Source organism: Tachysurus fulvidraco, chromosome 11, assembly GCF_022655615.1.
Source record: "Tachysurus fulvidraco isolate hzauxx_2018 chromosome 11, HZAU_PFXX_2.0, whole genome shotgun sequence".
Lineage (NCBI taxonomy): Eukaryota > Metazoa > Chordata > Actinopteri > Siluriformes > Bagridae > Tachysurus > Tachysurus fulvidraco.
The window spans coordinates 11623183-11641248 of NC_062528.1; the positions used below are offsets into that span (position 1 = coordinate 11623183).

The following is an 18066-nucleotide window of genomic DNA, read 5'->3' on the forward strand; positions in this document are numbered from 1 at the left end:
AAGTGAGCAGTTTTTATATTTGGATTCATGAATATTTGATTTCTAGGTTTTGTCGGGTGAAAAAAGGAGACGCGTTAAAAAAAAAAGGCAATATTATTATTCTTAAAAAAATCTTCTGATAAAAAAACTGATTTCCTATTTTAGTATTAAAATGAAAAATGAATAAATGCAATGTACAAAAGATATAACCACTAAACGAATGCACATCTTTCTTCTCCTTTCTGTGAACTGACTTTTCAGCCAGGAGAATTTTATTCATGTTGGGTCTGAGTGCTGCTTTAGCCAAAACAAGCAGGAAGGTGTAGCTTTTAGGGGGCTGCTGTAGCTGTATGCTACAGCTAAATGCTAAGGCTAAACTGCAGATGTTGGCATGTCTGCAGTGAGAGTATAGTGAAGAGTAAAAATCATTAGATTAAGGCAAATGGGTTAGAAACCATGATGGGCCTTGGCACACTTTAAACTAATTTAAGCTGAGTGGAATGAACACTGCGCTAGTTGATGTCATTATTCAGGCGAAATCTGCCTCTTAATCGGTTCTGTGACACCAGAATCTTGTGCTACACAGAAATGATGGGAAAATCTACAAATTACTAACTAAACTACTAACCAAGGTGACACTAATGTGAAAAAGAGTCTTAATAGGCGAGGCTTTAATAGAAACAGAAACATTGCGGAGGAGAAAAAGAAGAAAAAAAAAGAAAAGAAAAATAAAAGAGCCGCCCTCCAACACACACATTTCCACATTTTAACACTGTGAGATTGTTTCATTGCGTATGAAATCTGATGATTGCTTTCCTCTCTCCATTTCTCTCTGACCTTCCTCTTGCCTCAGGCACTTGCTCCATCTTCCTCCAGGTTTGTCTTAATTATAGCACAATTAGGTCCTACAAATGGCGTCAGTACGCAGGCGACTTGTGTCTGAGCCGGGCTCTGTGTTTTCAATTTCCTGCAGTAATGGGCTTGTAATGCCTGCCCCCGCTGACCGCCACTGCGACCCCAACAGGCCCTCAGGTCACAACCCCGAGCTGTGCTGGTGCGCTGAGGGCCCAGAGGAGCTGAAGGATCAGGTAGTCAACCATACGGAGAGCGGCGTTCATGACAAGACAAACACACCACGGCACACACTCACACAGACACACGCAGTCACACGCATGGAGTGTGTGTGTGTGTGTGTGTGAGTGTGTGTGTGTGTGTGTGTGTGTGTGTGTGTTTGGAGGGGGGGTGAAGATAGAAACTGGCAAACACAGAAAGAGTTGGAGAGTGATTTGTCTTTCTCACGACTCCCTGACAAAAAAAGCATACAGACAAGCAGGTCACACTGCACCAGAAGTATCAGTGCTCTGACAAAGTGTCTCATTGTACTAGAGCTGAGTGTCTTAAACATCACACTGTCTCACAAAAGAGCTTATGTCGTCATGTCAGTTAACACTTGTATGAATATATGTTAACTTTCTTTTTTTTTTGCTTAGTTCATCCTGGCTTTTTGTGAGTCTCCGAGTCGGATATGACTAGAATAATAAGATTGGAGATTAAAGATCATGCAGCTGAAATCAAACAGAGCTTCATTCATTTAATTTGAAATCCAAAAGGAGGCAAAGTGACTGTTTTCGGCAGCACAAGTAGGACCTTACTGACCACGATACACAGCTACACTGCTACATAACAATAACAGCGTGTTATGTATCATTGGAAAGTCTCGTACCCATCTTTTCAATTTGGTTTTAATTAGAATCAGAGTGAAAGTCTTTATGATATTTATGGTTTGCTTGCTATTTGTTTTGATTTTGTGCTATGTAAAAAAAAGTTGCACTGAGGAAAGTGTTGGAAGCAGCAGGACTGAAAGCATAACAATAATACTTTTATTTATTGGTCAGAAATATTATGACAAGAAAACATTAACAAATCTTTGGCAGCATGAATTGGAACATGGAAGCGGTGCTAACCAAATGATTAATCATTAATAATATAGATATGTAGTTTAAATCATCAGTGATTTTGTAGTTTCTTTATTAGGCTCCTTGGTCCAGATATCATGAACACATAATATTTACAGAGAACTCTAGCTCTGAGGTCTGGCAAATTTTGGTCTTTGACCAGCTTACATCTTTAAAAAAAACACAATATACAACTTATTTAGTTCACTTTCTGTATTTGGTTTGTCTGACTCAAAACATGTTCCCAGTGAAGTCGAAACCGCCCGAGTTTGAACTAGATGCGCGTCTTTCGTGGCCTCGGACAGACATTTTTTACTTTGTACCCGAGTGTGATGTGTGCAGTATATGCACTGTATATGAACAGATAGATGAACACTGCCTTACATGCCTGTTGTGAGTTTAGATGGATGCGGCTCAGAAATCCTTATACAAGAACATAAGACACACAACACACGACAGAGTGCAAAGTCTTTACATTTCTAAACAACCTAATAAAAAAAAAGCATTAATAATAAGGGATTTAGCCAAGAGACTGCAGGGTGTTATTCCTCCTCCAGCATGAAAGTGCTCAGTCATGTAAAGAGACAATAATAAGGCTTGTGTTTAAATGCCATGAGAAGATACAAACAAAGAAACAACAACCAAAAAACTCTTTAAACTCTGGAAAACCTGCAGTTTTCAAAACTAGATAGTAGAAAATGTCTAAATTCCAGCATGTGAAGTTTTTCCTCAGGCTGCCACACATATATGTGCATGCTGTTTGAGAATGAGTGTGATACAGGAAGTTGTTTTTATGGTCTGCTTCATATTTTCTCAAATAATGAAGTGAACAGGGCAGCTGCTGGGTGTATGAGACTAATGTTTTTGGCCGTGGCCTTCCTATGCCATATACGGTTATAAGTAAAGCTATATAACGGTGCTTAATGGTGATCACATACTCACCGGCTACATGGAGCTTAATACATCAGCGCTCTGTCCGCTCACAGTAAACCTTAGCAGTGCTTTTCAATGAATATCACATGTCGTCTCAAAAAAACAGTTGTCAGGTTGTGGGAACCCCGTGTCAACCTCACTGTATACCAGGTTACTAGCTTTTGGCACGGGTTCATTCACCTTCATTATATAGTGCACTGTGAATCTGTTCCCAGGGCTTCCATGTGTACGTTTCTCTTATTAAGGGCAAATCCATGGACCGTCTGTCAGGTTCTGCCGCACCCCAAAAAAATGCAACTGCACATATTAACAGAGCCAAATTGAGCCTGGGGTAACACAATACCCACAGCAGGACCCTAATACTTCTACACTGAGCTGAGTGTCACATCAACACAAGGGTGGAGAGGCTCATCAATTTTTATTTAAGACCTGCTCCGTACAGCTATTTAATCCAATGCCTACTATTACTAGAAACTGACATTTGTTTGGCAATTTACTTGAAGTAGAAGCAGTCGGTTGAAATTTCCCAGTGGCTCTGTTTAAATAAATTGGAACATTAATGTAAAAATAAGAGCCCTGATGCAACCCCACCAAAAAGGTTCAAAAACAGGCAAGTCAACAACAAAAAAAAATTGCAATATTTCACAATGACGGAGAGGACTTTTAAAACAAACAGCACAGAGCGTGCACAAATATCAATAAACACAATTCTTCCGTCTCGGAAGCTTCCTGCTTTATTTGATTAAGCAGGGTGAAAAAACAGAGCAGTCATGCTCATTGCTTTTCTTCCTCTTGCCTTCCCCTGCAATCTTCTCTGCACCTAATGGGAATCGGAAGTTTAAGTGGAGCGGCCTGGCTAGCCCCGGACTAACCTTTCCATCTGGAAGGGAACTTGCCAGCCTTGGGGCTACTCCCAACCCTTCCCAGCTGTTGGGTCTGGGGGTTTTGTTTTTGTGGGCTTGAGAAAGCATATTTTTATAAATGATTGCCATATCCTCCACCAGCTGCTGACCCTGCTCCCGTCCCTGAGCAGGGCATATATCTCATTTCAGCCGGCCGCGCTTCGAGCCTGACCCTCGCGCTGTGAGCAGGTTAGTGTAGGAGCACCAAGCAAATGAAATGCTGGTGGGTGTACTGTAAATGCAAGCCTCTGTGGTTGTGCATGGTCTGATACACTAGCACTGAAGTGGAAAAATGAGAGCCGACTCCTGAGAAGTGGGAGTGAAATCGTTCTTAATCCTGCAGTCAGAGATTATTCTGGTTAGCTATCATCTAATGACAGGCCAAGCATAATGTCACATAACAGTGTTTAGTCACTACGACAGTGAAACATGAGATCAAATAGTATGTAAGAAGTCCAAACACTGGAATGAGAAGCAGGAATTAAAACAAGGAAGCATAACCTGAAGAACAACCAATGTATCTACTACAGGTCACTTTGAGACTTATCACATCTCTCTGCATGCTTTTAATCAAACCCAGTACAAGTGGAGGGGTGGAAACCTGCCAGCACAGAGTCAACTGCCCATGATGAGCAACTTGTGTTTCCATGGTTTCCTGAATAACACTAATACACCACAGTACTGCTGGATTCTCAGATCAGTACTGCGTACTCAGTACTGCTGGATTCTCATGTTTTCTACAGCAGCATGATTTTGACAGTAGCTTTAGCTGCAATTCAAATGGCAGGATTATATGAATACACTCCTTCTAATACGGTATCGTTTATATAGAAATAACTCATTTAGATGGACTTGACTAATAAACATCATCTACCATTCAAGTCATCTAGTCATGTTTCCAGTCATCAGAGCACCTTCCAGACAGAGGAAAAAAGTAAAGAAAATAGAAAATCCAGAAAGGAGCAACAATATTGTGATATAATGCAATATTAAATGTTAAACTGCAAATGTTTACAAAGCATGCCGTGTCTACTGCAAATTGATGTGGCATACGAGGAACAAAAGTCCTCAGGGTAGTAACAGCATCACTCAGTAATGGATATTTTTCCGATTACGGCACACCCCAAAGTGTTTTAATCCTAACCTAATCTCACAGCATTTCAGTTTAACAAACAAAGACACAAACCATTTCCAAACCTGTGGTCCATCTGAAGCACTTCACATCGCCCCTTCATGATTTACTCCATGGGGCAGAGCCAAGAAACACAAGGCACAATGTAGAAGAGAACCCCTGGTGGTACTTGGGCACCAGAAATAACTCATCACCCACTTTTCTGCCACATTGTGCCATGGTCCAGAGTGTTGTTGAATAAAGAATCAAAGCTAAGCATTAATTAAAAATGCACAGTCTGTTAACATGCAGGCTGGAGCCAGTATGCTGTATGTTTGCTGCTGCAATATTAACAAGATTGCAGCCACTTCATAATTCATCAGGCCTGTCCACTACAGGTGAGGGCCACCCAGCATGGAGCCAAACATGCTTCACACTGTGTAGTGCAGCCATAAACACACACACACACACACACACACACACACACACACACACACACACACACACACACACACACACACACAAACACAGCACCAAACACTCAGAAAAACAGCATGCTATCTCTCGTGTTTCAGTGCCTGGCCTCTGCTCCCAACACCCCATTGCACTTTCACTGCTCTGTGGCTCTGTGCACTAAACTGCTGGGTAATTGCATGGCAATACTTCATTATGGCAGCACTGTAATTTCAGGACTGGACACTTCAAAGGCGGTGCAAATTATTGTGAGTCCATGTAACCCTTGCTTTGTTTTGACCGGTATTGTTTTTGGCTCGGCTGCTTAGTCCAAAATACACACGGAGAGCAATCAGTGCATATTTTCAATGGTATAATTGTTGGAGCTGATTACAAAGTGCGGTCGTGAGCATGAGCGGGCTGATAATTGGCGTGTGCCATCATGTGAAGCCAAGAAGAATAAAATTCTACATCATAAAGTTTATCTAAACAAATGGCAGCTTCTGGTCACAGGCTACTTCCAGGATGTTTTACAGAGAAGGACATGTTGGACAGAGCTGATGTGTAACAGGGGTCCTCACGAGCTCGGTGCTGTCAGCACTCCTCAATCACATGCTGCTCGCTTCTGTTTTTAACGGCTCATGTCTTAGTCAAAGAACAAAGTTCACACTCTGGTGTTATTTACCCAGCTAGTCATTGCCAGACCCTGAGCCAGAAAAAAAAAAAAAACAGTGACCCACTAAATACAGATATTAGTTACAGAAATAGCTTAAAGTGTATAGTTAACATGATGTTAGTATGTTTTACACCTCTGCAGTATCAGTAAGGGCATTGACAGACAAGGACAGATGTATTAAGTTAATTATGTATTAAAACGGCTGTCTTTACCTCAACCTGAGCCAAAATCCTACTGATGATTATAAATTTTGAATGTAGCAAGCTTCAGTGCAGTGCTTCTGTTTTTCTGCAAATTCTATACATAAATGAACACGTAAAGCTATGAGAGACTGTACAATGCACGTGAAAAAACTGGACTTTTCTTTTTCAGATTCTTTATTGCACTATTTTAAGATTAACATTACATACAACATCCACAAGCAATAAACACGTTACAGCCGACAACATCGGGTCTATTTGGTAGAGCTAAATTACATAGAAATATTTACAGTGTACATCACATACTTAGAGATAAACAAAAGTGGGTTGTGCTGAAGACTTTAAAAGCCCAGTAAATACTCTGACTCAGAGGAAATAATCCCGGCCTGAATCAACGTGAGCACTCGACATTCACGGTGCATTTCTGAGAAAAGAGCTCGAGGATTTCTGGTCATTAATGAACAATATATCAGTGATGAGTCCGTATTTTGCTCCATCTGTCTCTATCGTTTCTAACCTTGTGAATCAGGAGTGAAGATGTCTTCCATTGCGCTCTAGCATGACCCTGAGCTGGCTGTGTAACTCCTCTCCTCACATCTCCTCTCCTCTCCCTTGCTTTGTCACACACAATGAATGACAAATAAATATGGGGAAAGAAAGAGGATGGAGGTGACAGTGATGTGGGACATATGCATGCTTGAAAAAAAAGAAAAAAAAGAGAGAAACAGCAGGACGGGCCTTCTTTAGGATATACCTGTAGAGAACAATAACAAAAATAGAAAAAAACAACAAGAAAAAAAAAAACAACAACAAGTGTGTGTTTAATGGTGAGGTGGCCGCCATTATTCAAGCATGCACATGTACTACATCATTCAGTCAGGGACAGTGTTGGGGACGCAGGTGCAATTAGACAGCATCAGACACTGCAGGACCAGGGACGGGATGCAGTGGCGTTCACACTGCTAATGCGGGGAAACGTTTGCTCAAAGGTTCGGCTTGATTAATACATCTACACACTCTTTGTGAATCTGCTCATGTTAAATCAATTTAAAATCATGACATGACATATGACATTGTATTATGATTATAAGTAATAAAATCTTTATATTATAAGTAACAGCAATAATAACATTTATATTAATCTGCTCACTTGAATATATTATCGTTTCTATAGTAACAGCTCAGCTCATTCAGGGTCTTATATTACAGTTCTATATAATATACTAATAAACAGACGAAATGGTTATTACTAGATTACATAAAAAAACGTTACTGAATAAATAAAACTATATAAACGAGTCTTCAATGTCAGTGCCCTGTATTGCTCAGAAACTTTTCCCATCACAGTAGAGTCCTGACTTTACAACATGACAATGTGTGTCATTTTATTTTGTGTGTTATTAACTTAAAATAAGAAGTTGGCTGCTGAGTGAGCGGCTGTTTATAGCTCTTACAAGTGTTAGGAATTTATAAGTCTCATGGACATTGTAGACCAAGACTATTCAATCTAACTAACTGTCATGGTGATTAATAAGCACAAGCGAGCTGCACAAACCTTCGACTAGAAAAAACAACGAAGAGTGTGTGTGTGTGTGTGTTTATATATATACAGACACAGAGACATAAATATAGTGTGTGTGCGTGTGTGGTGTAACACAAAAACTGTTGGACACCAGAGGCTTTAGTATTACCACATCACTCTTCTTTTCTTCTTCTCCACACATAGACTGGCATTGTGTGGGTCTCGCTGTGGCGCCTGAGGTGGGAGCCATTACCACAGCACTGACAGAGCAGACATGAAGAGGAGGAGAAAAGGAGAGTGACAGTTATGGAGAAGCAGCTATGGTGGACTGACCACTAAGCTCTGGGAGCTAATGAGAAGAGAGAAGAGCTTTAGCCCAGGGCTAAAAATATCCCAAGTGCAGGGTTCAGCTGCAGTGGCACAGGGCAGGAAAAGAAGGAGACGAGCTGAGCCGAAGCCAGGAAACTCTGAGTACTGCTTACATCCAGAATGTGTGAAGTGTCCGGCTAAAACTGAACACTGATCAATACCGCCGTCGGCTTCTGTAGTGCTAGTGCGAGAAGCAAGTAAACACGTGCAGGATTAAAGTTTATCATCTGGTGCAGACAGCAGTGACACAAAACGTTTAATGTGCTAAAACTGGGGTTAGTCAATAATATGCACATGACGTGTGCATGTAATCCACACAGCAGAGATCACAACTGTTTATCGGTCACTAAATCGGTAAAATCTATGGTGCAGCCAACTCCTTATAGTGTGTGGAGGTTTTTAGTTTCATGTGAGGAAACAAATGATAGGAAAACAAGAAAGCTGACCTTGTGGTGATGTTTTGCTTTTTAACAATGTTCAGTTAGCCACTGATGTGAAGATGTGTGGTGTGTGGTAACTGTGAGTGTCTAAGATATATACAAAGTCTGAGACTGATACAAACCCGCATTCCACACCCATTACAAAAAAAACTAAACGATGAAACCATTCTCTTTTAGATGCTGAGGTTAAAGGGTGTACATTAATTTTTTCAGTGATAATACACTACTCAGTGGAAGTACACACACAGCTGTGTGTGTATGTGTGTGTGTGTGTGTGTGTGTGTGTGTGTGTGTGTGTGTGTGTGTGTGTACACTGACAGCTTGGCATGGATTAATTGATAGTAATATATAAGCTCTGTATCTATCCCAACAATGTATGCAGAAAATCTAGGCTCTGAACTGAAGTATGAAAGCATAACGATACTTATATTACTTTTTATACTTCTAATTACTAACATTAATGCTAAATGTATTTTCTTTGAAAGCCGTTGTACTATCTGATTGCTTGCTTCGTGCTTTTTAATTCTGAGATTGCGTTAGAGACAAAGTACTTAAATGAATTAAATGCTACTACTGCTGCAATTATTATTTATGTTAATACTACTACTACTAGTAATAGTTAAATAATATTTTTTTTTTTATAGTACAGCAGGTCAAGACGAACCTTTTAAGACTTTTTAGTGAATGTCAGAAGACAAAACAGGGAGACAGATTTCTGAGGTCGCCTGGTCAGTGCGTTCAGCTCGCAGACCTCCCACATTACTTGTCAACAGAAAGACAAGTCTAACAACATTATCCGACTGTCCCTGCTCCAAGTTTAAGGAGGTGTCAGACGGGGTAAATCCCCAAACAAAGCGCACACGAAAAAAAAAATGTCAATCAGGGTAAAGCCTGGGGTACAAAACAGGGTCAGTTCAACACAGTGAGTAGTAAGCTTGCCAGAATGAGAGACAGTCTCGCAGATGTCTGATTGCAACAGCAACAGCTGTTTAGGTCTCTGTTTTCCGCTCATTTGCTAAAGGAGATTTAAGAGGCGGAACCCTAATTTACATAACGAGGGAGCACTCTCAGACACATGAGTCTCTTTCACACACACACACACACACACACACACACACACACACACACACACACACACACACACACACACACACACACACACACCACATTGTCCAAAATCTATGCCCACTTATCAGCTAAATGAAGCTTTTTCCATTTTCCTCAGATTAAAATCTAATTTTCATGTCTTAATATAATCATAACCCAAAGTAGAGTAACATCACATTTGATAAATGAGTGAATACATTACAGAAGTAAAAGAAAAAAAGCTTGTATATGCCTGTTAAATGCCAACGACTGGTGATCTCATTCAGACATGAATATCTTCATGCTTCTACAACTGTGGAAATAAGACAAGGGAAAAATTGGAAACCATACAAACCACCTTGGGTTTTTTTTTTTACTGGCATTCATCAAGAATGAAGATAAATTTTACACAAGGGTCAAGAACCGAGCAAATGAATGATTAAGCAGCCCTGCATTTCCGATGAGCTGGCAGACAGACAAAGCATCATAACTGTCATAGTTAAAGAGGTCAGTGGCGCCGTGAACGGTGTCTGTGGGTGTGAGCTAATCCTGTTGAAGAGGGAAAGAGAAAGGGGAGGGGGGAAGGGGGTTGCAAATTGCGTGGGTGATGTGTTAAATGCAACGAACAGACATACCCCCCCTGTATCCGGTGTTTTGGCTCAGCGACTAATTCATTCTGCTACGTGTTGGCGCGCAATGTTCGCTCTGCTCAGATAGCATTACTTCCTTTAAAAAGATTCCGAGCACACGCAATCACATATTCATAACTGCCACGGAGTCGTACCCGCTGTGTTCAATTTCATGCCTGGAAAGGGTAACGCGAGCAGTCAAGCACAAGCGTCAGAACCAGTCCTACTTTCATGTTTGACAGAAAATAAAATAGGGTTTGTTGCTGCACTCAAGGCATGGATTAAAAAAAGAAGAAGAAGAAGAAGAAGTAGAAGAAGAAGAAAAAAGATGACTTTTGGTGATTCGATGCTGATGCTCTCTTGTCTTTATCCCTCTTTCCCCACAGTCCTTCTACTTAAGCTCTGGTTCATGGCCTGTGGCTCCCAAGCCTTTGATACAGCAGCGGCAGAAATCCAGGCGGAGAGGCTTTATTGAAAACATGGCCGGTTGCTTTGGGAGGACTGGCGCTGCTCTGCTCTCCGCAGATCCAGCAGCAAAGGCGCGGGTGAGCTTGCTGATTACAGAGACGAGCCCCAGACTCCTGCTTTAATGAGCTGCAAGCCCATGAGTCATGGTGCACTCTGCCAGAATGTAAAACTAGACGAGAGGCCAGTAACATCCTCGCTCTCCTCTCCACCTTGTTTAGAGGGCACCTAGAATTCGCCTGGCTTCTCGCTGAATCTCAGAGCCAATCGTGCTGTGGGAAACTCAGACCTTGACCCCTTGCTGAGCAGAACACTTATGCACTTTTTCACTGCAATTCAGCAAAGCTACAAATTTGCATAATATTGGCAATCCTTTGCTGTCAGGAATGATGAAACAGCGTTGTGACCTAGAAGGCTGGTGATTAGAAAGAAAAGTGGCTTTTCTGCTTCACAGGCTTGTAATGTTACTCTTTAGCTGCTGTGTTAATGTGTACAACACTGCAGGAGCAAGCAAAGTTGAGCACAAGAGCACAACTACCCTGCTGAGTATGGGGGAAAAGTCCAAGTGTATTTATGTAAAATTATTTTAACATCAGATTCTGTTCTCAGAACAGCACCTAATCCAGTGTTTCTTCTTCTTTAGCAGAGATGTTCCTGTGTGTGTGTGTGTGTTTGTGTTCTATGTAATGACTTGGTCTGACCATGTCAATGCTGTAATCTCTGTACAGAGAGAGAGAACACAGAGGTGTGCTGATGCGGCTTTATGCAGAAATAATAAAAAGTCCAAAGCCAGTGGCTCAACATATGACACATCTGCCAGTACATTTCGAACTAAGAGTAGACAAAAAAGCCACAGGTATTAACCCTAAACTGCAGCATTTCTGCTGTAATGTGTGCTTTCCTGGGTCTGATCCGAGTCCTGGGCATTAACAGAGACTGGTGTCTTCAGCAGCAGGCTATGTGGAAGCTGTTAGTTAAATCAAGTTAAGCCATTTCCGTGCTTTAAAGCCACTTCCCAATCACCATGCGCCTGCAGGAAGGTTGAAAATTTGATGTACGCTCATGTTTGCACCAAATCTGGTTTAAAGCTGTGGCTCTGCCCCAAGCAGAGTTCAGTTTATGCCGAGAATAGAAATATACTTATCTCTTGAGTTTTTTAAAATGGTTTTATCCATCAGGTTTAGAAGCCTATGCACCTTTTTGGTTTGGTATAAAAATGTATAAGAAACCGTGCCTCCTTGTGGTGAAAAAAATTCTTTCAAGCTGACAAACAACTTAATGATGTAAAGATATGGATGATAAATATGTACAATCTTTTGCTTCATATCCCCTCTGCTCCAGTGGATGGACACATAACAGGAGCTCTGCATGGACCATGTGTAAATGGATTGGCGTGAATATTACATTAACTTCCCACACTAAACACATTTGCACAAGCAGAGCACATTATGCGCAACACAAACAGGGCACACTACTAACACACACACACAAACACACACACAGAGCTCAGTCTGGCCATGTGGAGCATGACAAGATCTTTACACTTGAGCCCGCCCGACTCCTCAGGCGATGACCAGATGCCCTGTACCCAACTGCTCCGTACAGCTCTAACCTCACATGACAGTCTGTGTGTGTGTGTGTGTGTGTGTGTGTGTGTGTGTGTGTGTGTGTGTGTGTGTGTGTGTGTGTGAGTCAGGCCTGAGACAGATGGGAGGAAAGGGGAAGCATGTCATGTGTAAAGCAAGCACATACATGTGTGCGTGTGTGTATGTATGTCACATACATCTCAAACGAACATGCTTTCATGGTCCAAGGCCTCTGGTGATTCTGGAGAGAGCTGAAATCAGTTATGCAACTTTTCTTACACTATTCTTACAACCCCGTGTAATGCAGAGCAGCACCTTCCCCTCTGTCGAACTCTCCTTGTAGTCGTTATTAACATTTATTTTTTCAATGAATGTCAGAATGTCATATCATTACTTCAACAAGAAGACTAACACCATTGTAATAAAATGAAGAGACCTTAAGTTGCTTATGAACAATTCAGACACTTTATACTGTTCTTAATTTGATGAATCCCAACATAATGCTTTTGTTTGTAACACAACTTTTCACCAATACCAATCTTTCCTCCCATGTATGTTGTTAAATCAGACATGATGTTCCTTGATGTTTTCCCCATATGACACCAAAATGACTTATCAGCAAATCATCAGAAAATAAACTGGTTTCTATCTATCTATCTATCTATCTTTTTTTTTTAGAAAAAAAAATTTGATTAAACCTCAAATATCTATCTATCTATCTATCTATCTATCTATCTATCTATCTATCTATCTATCTATCTATCTATCTATCTATCTATCTATCTATCTATCTATCTATCTATCTATCTATCTATCTATCTATCTATCTATGTCTAAAAACGTAGATTATTTCAGTAGCTGAAAAAAATCAGGGCAGGATTTAGCAGCCTTGTAACGCAGCACCTTGCCTTGTAATGTAGTGTAGTGTGTTAATGTAGTGGTGATATAATTTATCATGAACACTGCTACTCATGCAGTCTGTAAAAAATTCAGTACTACCATGAATTACACTTCCTCACAAGTGTATAATATATTAATAAGTAATTATAACATTGTGTAAAATGCCATTATGTTCTTCATGTACATGCAGGTCATAAAATACATGTCTGTATACATTTTAATTATACACACACACACACACACACACACACACACACACACACACACACACACATATATATATATATATGGTCATAGCTTAAAAAAATATTCTTGATGTAATAAATCTGATTTTAAAAAAAAATCCCTGAATAGTACTAGAGTTAATGTTGATGTCAGATTTAATCCTGAGTTGCTAAGAGGTTTTGCCTGGTTAATTTATAATCGAGAGCAAAGGTTGTTTTGCTTGTGGTGTCAGGAGAGAAAAGAAAAATTGTTCATTTCATTAAAAATCCGAATATGATACTAAAACATTTGCCATTCTGCCTCACTGCTTTTATTTCACAATTAAATTGGAATTTAATTAACACACCCCCCCCCCAAAAAAAAACCAAAAAAACACACACACACACACAAAAAAAAACAACACAATGGCTTGTTACTATTACAGCTATTTGTTACATACAGCGTAGCGTGTTAAGTTATTTGGGCTAAAGTTAATATAATATAATATAATTAAAATGGCTAACAAAGCCACTCCGTGAGTAAGGGAATATCCAATGCAGTGTTATTACATGGGAATACTGATGACTTGAAAGCGAGAGGTGTGTGTCGTGAGGTACAGCTGACTGCCAGTAAATGAGTGTGACAAGCAGCCAAAACACACACGACATGCAGAACATTACACAAGGCACTGTATAACTGCTGGCTTCATCTGTAACACTTTCCTGCTCAGACCCCACTGACCAAAATACATGCACACACACGCACAAAAGTTCGTGCACACACACAAATTATAAATGGAGTGTGTGGACGCAGAAGGAGCCGTGGTCAAAAGAAGAACTTCAATAACTGCATAAAGCAATACCTCTGTGTGCGTGTGTGTGTGTGTGTTGCTTACCAGGCCAAGGCTCTCAGCATAATTTAATGAACTGAGAACGACCTTGATCGGCGATTCAAAGCTGGGAGCACGGGCCACTCCCCCACTCCCACCCTCTGCCCTCACATTCATCAAGTGTGTGGTTTGATCTCTCAGGCACATCACATGTGTTCCCCCCCAACCAGCGCCAGCCACACTACACTCCTATTGGCTTAGCTCACTCAGCAATCCCCCCCACACATACACCAACAATAATGCAGTGCCCTCGCACCGCCCTGGGTACATCCTACACTGGATCGTTAACTTTTGATTAAGCCTGGCTGCTCCGCACAACTAATAAACAGGGGTCAGGCAGCTGCTTTAATACTCACACAGAGTCATTACTCCTCTTCCATGGTAACAGTTACTAACCATGGTCACGCGGGCAAAGAACAAGCCGTTTTAATACACTTGAATAAAACACCAGCAGCCTGAACAGACCCTGGCTCAATCATCGCCAAAGGAAAAAAAAAAACGCAAATGCCCTTCCCGGCCTTTTCCTAGTGAAATCATCACTTTATAATTTTACCGCTTACTGAAACCAGATGCACAAAATTGCTGGATTTGTATTTTTTTTTTTCACTGACAGAAAACAAAGCTACCTGAGTGCACCCTATGTCCCACATCGCCACTATACGACTGAGGCAATGCTACATGAGCTCTGGTTTTGTTTTTGTTTTGGTTTTTTAAAAAGAAAAAGAAAAAAACTCATAAAGCTCATCATTGTTGATCTGACTTGCAGCAGTCTGGTGAATTACAAAATCCGGCCATGCCATTACAATTACTGTGCAATATTCCAGTGTAAATAGGGTATTTCTTTATGAGACGAGCCCTTCCTCTGAACCTGTCCTGCTAGCTTCCTCTGAGAAATTAGAGAGCGCAGGGAAAGAGATGACTTTTCCCCTCTTCATGTGGTCTGTCAGCTTCGAACAGTCGTAATGAGCTAATTGTGGCTTTTGATGACGACTTGCAACTTTTTCCCCACTTAAAACGTGTGTGTTATTCTTCGGAGTCCATAAAGCTTTTCGAACTCTTGTGGGGGGAAAAATGTTTTTAACCGAGTTCATCTAAGTCAGTGTAACTGCAAGGTATTAATTATGCTGAATGAAGAGACAGAGTTGGCTGCTCCTCTCCAATTAAAATATGGTCAATTTAATCATGTCCTGCTGAGTGCTGAGAGGAGACTGAGGGAGGAAAAATGGGTGCAGATGGAAGGAGAAGGGGAAAAGAGAGAGAAAGGAGGGATGAAGCAGAAATGAGGAAGTGAAGAGTGAGTCTGGAGAAGTAGCACTAATAATAATTAAAATGAGCAGTAAAACTGGGACACTGCAAGTGTAACCTCACATAGTATTAAAAACATACTGATGATCCTGCCATGTAGTCCTTTTCATGACATTAGATAGATGGACATTAAAAAATAAGAAAAGATGCATTTAACCTTAGAAATGTGTTAACTTCTTATTTTTAAGTGGTAACAGAGTTGATACAAACAGATATGCAATAATTGAACCCAGGCAAACGGCATGATGACATTAACGACATTTACATTTTTAAAGTATTGTTTTTTTTGGTACTTAAAAAAACAACAACTATAATTCATATTTTACGTTCAGGATTATTTTGGATAAGGTTTTTAACAAAAATGCAGGTGCTGTAACTTCCTGGTGAAAATGTAACTTTAAGAATTTTCCAAACAATAAATAGACAATGTTGAATGCTGTGGACTAAAATAAAATAAAAAGAAATAAATTAAGCAAATTTTACTGAAAAAAATTACTTGGAAAAAAAAGGGTAATGGATTAGTTATGGAGGTAATGCTGTTTTTTGAAGGTGTAAATAAAATGCTGAAAATAGACTGCATTTATTTACAAAAAAGCTGTGAAATGCACATGGAATTCCCTGTGTTAAATTTGCTGACACGTTACCTATGGAAATGGTGATAAATAACAGCCCAATCATGGGATCCATCAAATCAATATTAGGCTCATTTTGTATCATAGTAAAGTAACAGTAATCATTTCTACACTGCTGAAGCTGGCGTGTACATCTGAAGCCTCTTGTACTCTCACTGTCCTTCCGTACCATTTCTCACACACTCTCCACTAATCCAGAGGTATTTAAATATCATTACTCCTGTTTTGGGGTCACATGTAGAAACCGACTCGGCCGCCCAGCGGGATGCGTGACGCACTCACTAACTCACTCACACTCTCTGTTTGTCAGAATGCAGGACAGCCTCGAGTCAGCCTCCAGTCACGCACGGCAGGATTTACGGGCGGAAAATTGCAACACTTGAATGGGGATGGTGAAAAGAGGAGACAGAGGCCAAGATAAAGATGAGAGAGGCGTGAGAGGAAGGCAGACGGAGGGAACGCTGGCTCATGGGCCGAGCTTTTACTGTCGAACACTGCAGTAAACCCAGAGCCTGAGCTCTGTAAATAGCAGTGCTGCATTCCATTTCAGAACAGACGCAATTCATGCAGCAATCACATGTTCTGCTGGAGAGCAACTCTGTGTACCGGACAAATAAAAAAAAACAACAACAACCTGGAGCTGGTTTAAATCCAAAAATGTGAACAGCAGTCTGATATAAGATTCAAAAACATAATATGGTTGATATGGTGAGAAATAATTTTACAGTTAACTTTTTTTTATACCCCCCGGGAGATGTCAAATCATTTCTAACACAAAGCCTCAAAGAGGTGATTCGTTATTAAAATAGATTTGTTTTTGCTGTAGGAATCTAATTAAAAGCCCAGCGAGTCAGAGGATTAATAAAACGCGGAAGCAAATTGATCACGATACTTCCTACGTCATGTATCGTGACACAGTCTTGTTTACTATATCAACTGCTCCTACTCCAGCTTGGCCAGCATCATCAGAACAGCCCCAGAAAATCTAATACAGTACAGAGAGAAAAAGAAAGGAGAGATGCAGAGGAAACAAGGAAGTGAGAGAAGAGGAGGAGGAGGAGAAAAGAGAGCAGGGGAAGTGGCAATGAAGGACAATGGGAGGGAGGGCGGCTAACAGGAACAGAGGAGCGAAAGAGAAGCCGGGCTCGGGGAGCATCGAGGGAGTTGTTTAAGGAGAAACAGTGTCCGTTTGTGGCCGCTGATAATACTTTCCATTCAACAGGGCTCGCAGCGCACTGATTCCTCTGATTGCAGCCTGGCGCCCTGCTGGCGAGCCTCAGCGCTGAAATTAAATCCACTCTATTCAGTTATAAATTATAATGCTCTATAAACAACACCCCCACTGGGAAAAAGAGGGGAGGGGGCAGAGAGTGAGAGAAAGACAGAGAGAGATATAGATAGATAGAAGAGAAGGGGAAGAAGAGGCAGTAGATAAAAAGGAAAGGCATTAGGATAGGAAGTGTCAGTATTCAGAATGATGAAAGCAAGAAAGGAAAAACAAGAAGAACTGCAAGCACAGCAGAATCGCTGATTTTTGCTGGTTTCAATATGAATGAATATGATGCGTATTATACAATACTTTAGTTTAACAGATTCAATGGTTTCACTGATATTCAACCTGACAGTTATTACTAATAAATCAGACCTCTAATCGACCCGAATCCATGCGAAATGAACAAAAAAGGGTCAAGTGAGGTTAGTTCTTCTGATATCACAGATCTCACCATGAGGGAGAAAGAGCAGAGAGAGCAAGAGGAACAGTAAGAGCTACAGAGTATGTGTGAATGTGTGAGAGAGAGAGAGAGAGAGAGAGAGAGAGAGAGAGAGAGA

General features: G+C 40.7%; 1 protein-coding gene across 11 annotated transcripts in view; it reads right to left on the bottom strand.

Annotated features, from left to right (window-relative positions):
• The window catches only part of bcas3 (BCAS3 microtubule associated cell migration factor), a 185005-nt gene that overhangs the window by 65864 nt on the left and 101075 nt on the right, over positions 1 to 18066 (bottom strand). Inside the window, exon 24 of one of the 11 annotated variants that reach the window (XM_027147723.2) lies at positions 6420 to 6824. The exons of 9 other annotated variants lie outside the window; for them this stretch is intronic. In XM_027147723.2, coding sequence (XP_027003524.1) covers positions 6679 to 6824 — 146 coding nt within the window. In that variant the 3' untranslated portion in view covers positions 6420 to 6678. Of the gene's footprint in view, positions 1 to 6419; positions 6964 to 18066 lie in introns of those variants that run through there. One more of the 11 variants, XM_027147726.2, reaches the window with a different exon arrangement.